The sequence below is a fragment of the Berghia stephanieae genome, chromosome 9 (genome assembly GCF_034508935.2).
Source record: "Berghia stephanieae isolate SIO BIC M18660-M18661 chromosome 9, UCSD_Bste_1.3, whole genome shotgun sequence".
NCBI classification, from domain to species: domain Eukaryota; kingdom Metazoa; phylum Mollusca; class Gastropoda; order Nudibranchia; family Aeolidiidae; genus Berghia; species Berghia stephanieae.
This window is the reverse complement of record NC_088368.1, coordinates 10,187,189-10,196,635: the sequence shown is the minus strand read 5'-3', so window position 1 is coordinate 10,196,635 and position 9,447 is coordinate 10,187,189. Positions and strand designations below refer to the sequence as shown.

At 36.3% G+C, this 9,447-nt stretch overlaps 1 protein-coding gene across 1 annotated transcript in view; it reads right to left on the bottom strand.

Moving 5' to 3' along the window:
- Positions 1-6,958: 6,958 nt before the first annotated feature.
- LOC144979301 (DNA-directed RNA polymerase III subunit RPC10-like) overlaps positions 6,959-9,447 on the bottom strand; it is a 4,952-nt gene continuing 2,463 nt past the window's right edge. Inside the window, exon 3 of the mRNA XM_078925931.1 lies at positions 6,959-7,126. Coding sequence (XP_078782057.1) covers positions 6,999-7,126 — 128 coding nt within the window. The 3' untranslated portion in view covers positions 6,959-6,998. The remainder of the gene's footprint in view (positions 7,127-9,447) is intronic.

The window sequence follows — 9,447 nt, the reverse complement described above, 5'->3', positions numbered from 1 at the left end:
TAAATAACAATGTGAAATTGAATGTAAGGGTAAGCTTCAAACAGAAAAAACGGACGTTTCGGGTTTCCCCTTTATCAACAAACAGGATAAATGAAACAATACAGATGATTGAGATAATGTTCACATTATCTCATTCATCTGTAGTGTTTCCTTCATCCTGTTTGTTGATAAAGGGGAAACCGGAAACGTCTATTTTATCTGTTTTTATAATTAATTTGAAGCTTACATTCAATTTCACATTGTTACTTACCGTTTGGACTTGGCATGGCATCGTGTTGTTATGTTGAACTCCCGCATAGAATAGAATAGAATAGGACGTGCTCCTGTGTTCTACCAAATCAATTCAATCTTTATAATGTTCACTGAAGGCTTGGTGTGTTCTTATGACTAGCAAAAAAATTGAGCTTTTTATATTGCGCAATATCCACTAAACGTGCTCAAAGCGCTTTAAAAGGGGTTCCTGACCAACAGCAACACTTAACATTTCGGACGGGACATGACGCCTGTTGGACGATATTACAAATTTTTTTCGGATAGAGACAATGCTTTTAACGGCCAAGTACTCATTTTACACCTGAGTACGGTGAGAGAATGTTAGTAAAGAGCCTTTTCCAAGAACTCAACTATGCACAGAACAAGGCTCGAACCCAAGACCGCATGACTGGTGGTGAATTTTAATATTTGTGTGGCAGGTTGTGGAAGGAGGTGGGGGGGGGGGGGGGATGCCAGCAGAAGATGATTCAACTTTACCCAGGCTGTTGAGTTTTTAAAAGTTTTTAAACGTTCACAGCACTTGCAACACATTTAGGTCATTTCAACGCCAGTAAAAAGGAAGAAAATGGGATGGTAAACATTTTTTTTATAGATTTACAGAAAGCACACGAGAAAAGGTAAGACAAATGGTAATGGTTCCAAAAGGGAAGAGGTGTAGATTCCAAGAGAATATCACCAGTGTATTAGGTTGAAATGACCTAAAAGTCAATTTTGTTTGTTTTTCACTAACTCAATCCTAGAGATTTGTGCTGCTTTTCAAAATTGGAAAAAAATGTATTAAAATGAGCATGTACATAGATTGTTTTATTCAACTTCCACTAACATGTAAAAACTAAAAACAATAACTTTGGTACTACATCTATAATTTGTCTCAGAAAAATGTAAGAAATAGTCTTGGGGTAAAATTAATCACGGTAAACTACGGATATAGTCGGTGTTAGGGTTGAGTGAGTTAAGGGTTTTTACGTCGCTTGCTACACATTTGTGAAATTTCAACGCCAGTAAAAAGGAAGAGAATGGGATATAAGAAAAATATTAGATTTACAATTAAAAACACACAAGAAAAGAGGAATTGGTTCAAATAGGGAAAAGATGTCGACTCCATGAACAACTATCCATGTACCCTGAGATCACCTACAAGTCTGTTTTTGTTTGTTTTTAAGGGTTTTACGGCGCTTGCAACACATTTAGGTTATATCAGCGCCAGTAAAAAGGAAGAAATTGGGATAGTAAAAAGTTCTAGAATTACAATTACAAGAAAAAGGAAGACAAAGGGGAACTGGGAACAAATAAGGATCAGATATAGATTCCAAGAGCACACTATCAAAGTACTTAGTTTGAGACCACCTACAAGTCTCATCCGGACACAAGCACAAAATCCAACAAAGAGGAATACACTCAAATGCTTACATTATACATTCAAAGTAACAAATATACTAATACACAACAGAGAGATGATTTACAAGGAAACAAATATCATCTCCCAAAACAATAACTATGCATTTGACTGTTTCCCTCCCAGATAGGACTCCGGCCAGGGTCAGGACAAAACCAAGCAATCTCATTCCAAGACAAAGACAGAAAGCATGTTGGAAAACAGATATAAGGGAATAGAAGACACAGTATGTACCTCCCTTGCCCACTATGGGAAGTCAGGAACCCCACCCAGACCTAAAAGTCTCATCCAGACACAAGCACATGATCCCACTAAGAGGAAAACACTCAAATGCTTTCATTCAAAACACAAATGACAATACATAACAGAGAGATGATTTACAATGAAAAAGAATATCATCTCCCAAAACCGTAACTTACTATACAATTGACTGTTTCCCTGCCCGCTAAGGACTAGGGCAAGGGAAAGGAAAGACCAAGTAATCTCATTCCAAGACAAAGACAGAAAGCAAATTGGAATACAGAGAAAACACAGTAAGTACCTCACTACCCATTATGGGAGGTCAAGAACCCCAACCAGGACCTACAAGTCTCATCCAGACACAAACACAAGATCTCACTCAGAGTAAGAGAAATACACTCAAATAATTACAAACCATTATATATTCAAAAAGGAAAAAATATAATAACAGAAGACAAGGAAAAAATGTGTCTCTTCCATAACAAATATTTTAAATTTGAACCCCCCCCCCCCCCCCCCCCCCACCCCAGGTTAAGGACTCCGGCCAGGGCCAGAAGAAAACCAAGTAATCCCATTCCAAGACAAAGACAGATAGCAACCAGAAAACGTATAGGGGGATAGAAGATACAGGAAGTAACCTCCTGTCCACCATGGGAGGTCAAATGACCCCACCCAGCCATGCTATTGAGTGGTCGTTTTCTTAATAACAACAATATAATAATAATAATAATAATAATAATAATAATAATAATAATAATAATAATAATAATAATATATAATAATAATAATAATAAGGACAATAATGGAAGAAAAAAAAACTGTATTTGAAAGCACATCAAACAATATTTAATAGTCTCACATTATGTACATGGTATGATAAAATTGATAATAATAATAATAATAATAATAATAATAATAATAATAATAATAATAATAATAATAATAATAATAATAATAATAATAATAATAATAATAATAATAATAACAACAATAACAATAATAATAACAATAATAATAATAATAATAGTAATAATATAATAATAATAATAATAATAATAATAACAACAACAACAATAACAATAATAATAACAATAATAATAATAATAATAATAATAATAATAATAATAATAATAATAATAATAATAATAATAATAATAATAATAATAACAAAAACAATAATAACAAGGACACAGTCTGAAAGGTTAGTCCCTCCACCTGTGAGCACAGTGCATGTTACAACACTTGTAGAACGTGGTCATGGGTTCATCGGCCGACCGTGTCTGGATCTGCATAAAAAAGGCCTTTTTGTGTTCACATTTGGGGCAAGTTACTGAAAAAGAAAATGCAATTCATAAAAAGGTAAATTGAAAAAAATAAAAATGATATGGAATAGATACATTAAATTGACGAGAACATTTTGTTGACAAAACTAAAAAAAAACATGAACATCTTTCTTTTGTTGTTGTTGTTGTTGTTGTTGTTGTTGATTAGATCAATAAATATAAGGCGCCCTATTCTAGAACTAGTCCCCAGGTCATAGGAATCACCTTTGAGAAATAGACTTGCTATGGCAACTGTTTTGTCACTTTTTAATCAAAGCTGGGATTTCACAAGACATACATTAATTTGTTCAATTTACCAGATTTTAACACAATATTAAAAAGCAAAATTTGCACAACTTCAAACATTTTAATTGAATTATTTTTTTTACAGAGGCAGCTTAAACGATAAAAAAATGAAACTTTGAGGATGTCTTTCTTACAATTAGGTAGACAGGTTTGCAGGTCTAGTAACCGAATGCAATTATGGGCTTGTTTTAACACTGCTGTAATGGACAGGACCACAACACTTTGGGCTATGTTTTTTTCTTGTTTTTAAGGGTTTTACGGCGCTTGCAACACATTTAGGTTATATCAGCGCCAGTAAAAAGGAAGAAAATGGGATTGTAAAAAGTTCTAGAATTACAATTAAAGCACCCAAGAAAAAGTAAGACATAGGGGAACTGGGAACAAATAGGGATCAGATGTAGATTCCAAGAGCACACTATCAAAGTAATTAGTTTGAGATCACCGAGAAGTCTCATCCGGACACTTTGGGCTATCAGACCTGTGAATATGTTGGCATCGTCTTAAAATTACTGGTTTTTTTAGATTGTCTATTTCGAATGGCCATAACTCAGCCAATTTTAAACATTTCTTTTCCATGAAATAACCAACAAAATGTAGGAAATTGTCGACTCATTTCCTTTCGCACCAGTCCAACCAATACCAAGAGAAGAAGTGAGTAGAAAAGTGCCAGAAGACAACAGAGAATAATGGGGGCTCGAACCTGCAACCTTACTGGTACGACAGCTCCCCCTGGTCGGGGAGATCATGACTGTACCGTCTGAGCTATCCACGACCCCTATAGCCAGGTACTCATTCACACCTAAGTCAAGTGGGGTAAAGCGTGTAAAATGCCTTACCTAAGGACACAATGTCTGGATCAGAAGCTCTACGACCACTGTCACTCATCTGGCCACTGACAACGCTGGACATCACTTGACTGTTGTGACATTTTGTACCGCTGGGCACTCAGCCACACTTGGCTAAATTGTAGATACCCTAAAACCTATCAAGTGTTTTGAGTGGTGATAGGAGCCATGGTATGGATTCAAAGCAAAGCAAAGCCTAAATGTGCGGCTATGTGGTCTAGTGGTATGACACTCGCTTTCGAAACGGAAGGTCCTGGGTTCAAGCTTCACTCGGCGCATAGTTGAGTCCTTGGAAAAGGCTCTTTACTCTCATCTCTCACCGTACTCAGGTGTAGAATGAGTACCTGGCCGTTAACAGCGGTGTCTTTGTCCGTTAGAAATTGAAATATCGCCTTACAGGCGTCATGTAACATCCTACATGTTAAATGTTGCTGTTGGCCAGGGACCCCTTGTAAAGCACTTTGAGCACGTTTAGTGGATTTTGCGCTATATAAAAGCTAAATTTATTTTTTTTTAAATTAAATTTAAGGGTTTTAGGGTATTTGATCCCAGCACATTTGTAGACTTTTTTGTTTTATCAAATTTTTTTTTATTAGTCCTTCAGAGCCATTGGGCGCACGGAGCTGGAGTGTATCCCGGTTTCTATAGCGTGAAACGGACAATAGCAAAAATGCTAGTCTATCGCAAAGTACTTTCTGCCAAATCTAACAGACTCAGCTACCCATGCCATTCACTGCTGGGTGGACAAAGGGGTCAGAAAAAAATCTCGACTGCACCCGGGATAGATCTCTGTCCCATTGCGTGTGAAGCGAGTACTCTACCAACTGAGCTATCAGGACCCCCTACAATTGTCGACTCCTTTACAGTAAAACCTCTATGGTGTAATGAACTTATTTGACTGGTAATCAAGAGGTCTGAGTCTGTGGTTCGATCCCCAATTGTATTTATTTGTCTTTCTGCTTCGCCAGGCAATGTTCCACACCCACCTTTTCATCATTTTATCTTAAATCAGAGCAGAGCTGCCAACCCCAACTGAAGAAAAGGTTTAGTGGATATTGTGCTATAGATAGAATGAAGTTGATGTCACTCAAGTCTTTGTTATTGCTTTTTGCCATCCACGTTTATGAGTAATTCTCACTTAACTGTATTAACCAGACTATAAACGTTCATGGTTACACATAGTTTTGTGTATTGGTCCATTATACTTCCGGATGGCAATGTAGTGAGCTTCTTAGCCAAGCGCATACTATCTATATAAAAGCTCGAATTAAGTTAAATCCATAATTTGATGAAAAAAGCGTAATAATATGCCTTTTTGGTGTATATACGTCGTTCAGAAAAGTGGGTGGAGCAGGCACATATGTTGATAACAACAAGAAATGAAGTGAGTAGGAAAGTGCCAGAAGACAACAGAGAATAAAAATTTTGTGGCGGCAATGGAGGTTCGAATCCCATCGCTGCCGTTAAATTTTTATTCTCTATTGTCTTCTGGCACTTTCCTACTCACTTCATTTCTTGTTGTTATACGTAGTCGGCAGATCTGTCAGTGACGACTCACTAATTTGTCATTTTAAAAGACATTTTGCACACATTTTCCATATCCTGCTAAGAGCAAGAGTAATAGATATGCATGTCAAAGTCCATGGTCTGTTTTAGTCCTAGTCCAGCATTTGTACCAGTACCCCATAGACTGTTCGTCTTGAGCTAAATATTAAATGCACCCTTCTACGTGATCACCACCGGACTAAATAAATAAAATTGTAAAGCTTTTAATTAAACGCAACGTTTTTCTCATGGTTGAATTCTATCTAAACAAATGAAGTCCCCCCCCCCTCTCTCTCTCAAATAATTACAAACCATTATATATTCAAAAAGGAAAAAATATAATAACAGAAGACAAGGAAAAAATGTGTCTCTTCCATAACAAATATTTTAAATTTGAACCCCCCCCCCCCCCCCCCCCCACACCCAGGTTAAGGACTCCGGCCAGGGCCAGAAGAAAACCAAGTAATCCCATTCCAAGACAAAGACAGATAGCAACCAGAAAACGTATAGGGGGATAGAAGATACAGGAAGTAACCTCCTGTCCACCATGGGAGGTCAAATGACCCCACCCAGCCATGCTATTGAGTGGTCGTTTTCTTAATAACAACAATAATAATAATAATAATAATAATAATAATAATAATAATAATAATAATAATAATAATAATAATAATAATAATAATAATAATAAGGACAATAATGGAAGAAAAAAAAACTGTATTTGAAAGCACATCAAACAATATTTAATAGTCTCACATTATGTACATGGTATGATAAAATTGATAATAATAATAATAATAATAATAATAATAATAATAATAATAATAATAATAATAATAATAATAATAATAATAATAATAACAACAATAACAATAATAATAACAATAATAATAATAATAATAGTAATAATAATAATAATAATAATAATAATAATAACAACAACAACAATAACAATAATAATAACAATAATAATAATAATAATAATAATAATAATAATAATAATAATAATAATAATAATAATAATAATAATAATAACAAAAAACAATAATAACAAGGACACAGTCTGAAAGGTTAGTCCCTCCACCTGTGAGCACAGTGCATGTTACAACACTTGTAGAACGTGGTCATGGGTTCATCGGCCGACCGTGTCTGGATCTGCATAAAAAAGGCCTTTTTGTGTTCACATTTGGGGCAAGTTACTGAAAAAGAAAATGCAATTCATAAAAAGGTAAATTTGAAAAAAATAAAAATGATATGGAATAGATACATTAAATTGACGAGAACATTTTGTTGACAAAACTAAAAAAAAACATGAACATCTTTCTTTTGTTGTTGTTGTTGTTGTTGTTGTTGTTGATTAGATCAATAAATATAAGGCGCCCTATTCTAGAACTAGTCCCCAGGTCATAGGAATCACCTTTGAGAAATAGACTTGCTATGGCAACTGTTTTGTCACTTTTTAATCAAAGCTGGGATTTCACAAGACATACATTAATTTGTTCAATTTACCAGATTTTAACACAATATTAAAAAGCAAAATTTGCACAACTTCAAACATTTTAATTGAATTATTTTTTTTACAGAGGCAGCTTAAACGATAAAAAAATGAAACTTTGAGGATGTCTTTCTTACAATTAGGTAGACAGGTTTGCAGGTCTAGTAACCGAATGCAATTATGGGCTTGTTTTAACACTGCTGTAATGGACAGGACCACAACACTTTGGGCTATGTTTTTTTCTTGTTTTTAAGGGTTTTACGGCGCTTGCAACACATTTAGGTTATATCAGCGCCAGTAAAAAGGAAGAAAATGGGATTGTAAAAAGTTCTAGAATTACAATTAAAGCACCCAAGAAAAAGTAAGACATAGGGGAACTGGGAACAAATAGGGATCAGATGTAGATTCCAAGAGCACACTATCAAAGTAATTAGTTTGAGATCACCGAGAAGTCTCATCCGGACACTTTGGGCTATCAGACCTGTGAATATGTTGGCATCGTCTTAAAATTACTGGTTTTTTTAGATTGTCTATTTCGAATGGCCATAACTCAGCCAATTTTAAACATTTCTTTTCCATGAAATAACCAACAAAATGTAGGAAATTGTCGACTCATTTCCTTTCGCACCAGTCCAACCAATACCAAGAGAAGAAGTGAGTAGAAAAGTGCCAGAAGACAACAGAGAATAATGGGGGCTCGAACCTGCAACCTTACTGGTACGACAGCTCCCCCTGGTCGGGGAGATCATGACTGTACCGTCTGAGCTATCCACGACCCCTATAGCCAGGTACTCATTCACACCTAAGTCAAGTGGGGTAAAGCGTGTAAAATGCCTTACCTAAGGACACAATGTCTGGATCAGAAGCTCTACGACCACTGTCACTCATCTGGCCACTGACAACGCTGGACATCACTTGACTGTTGTGACATTTTGTACCGCTGGGCACTCAGCCACACTTGGCTAAATTGTAGATACCCTAAAACCTATCAAGTGTTTTGAGTGGTGATAGGAGCCATGGTATGGATTCAAAGCAAAGCAAAGCCTAAATGTGCGGCTATGTGGTCTAGTGGTATGACACTCGCTTTCGAAACGGAAGGTCCTGGGTTCAAGCTTCACTCGGCGCATAGTTGAGTCCTTGGAAAAGGCTCTTTACTCTCATCTCTCACCGTACTCAGGTGTAGAATGAGTACCTGGCCGTTAACAGCGGTGTCTTTGTCCGTTAGAAATTGAAATATCGCCTTACAGGCGTCATGTAACATCCTACATGTTAAATGTTGCTGTTGGCCAGGGACCCCTTGTAAAGCACTTTGAGCACGTTTAGTGGATTTTGCGCTATATAAAAGCTAAATTTATTTTTTTTTAAATTAAATTTAAGGGTTTTAGGGTATTTGATCCCAGCACATTTGTAGACTTTTTTGTTTTATCAAATTTTTTTTTATTAGTCCTTCAGAGCCATTGGGCGCACGGAGCTGGAGTGTATCCCGGTTTCTATAGCGTGAAACGGACAATAGCAAAAATGCTAGTCTATCGCAAAGTACTTTCTGCCAAATCTAACAGACTCAGCTACCCATGCCATTCACTGCTGGGTGGACAAAGGGGTCAGAAAAAAATCTCGACTGCACCCGGGATCGATCTCTGTCCCATTGCGTGTGAAGCGAGTACTCTACCAACTGAGCTATCAGGACCCCCTACAATTGTCGACTCCTTTACAGTAAAACCTCTATGGTGTAATGAACTTATTTGACTGGTAATCAAGAGGTCTGAGTCTGTGGTTCGATCCCCAATTGTATTTATTTGTCTTTCTGCTTCGCCAGGCAATGTTCCACACCCACCTTTTCATCATTTTATCTTAAATCAGAGCAGAGCTGCCAACCCCAACTGAAGAAAAGGTTTAGTGGATATTGTGCTATAGATAGAATGAAGTTGATGTCACTCAAGTCTTTGTTATTGCTTTTTGCCATCCACGTTTATGAGTAATTCTCACTTAACTGTATTAACCAGACTATAAACGTTCATGGTTACA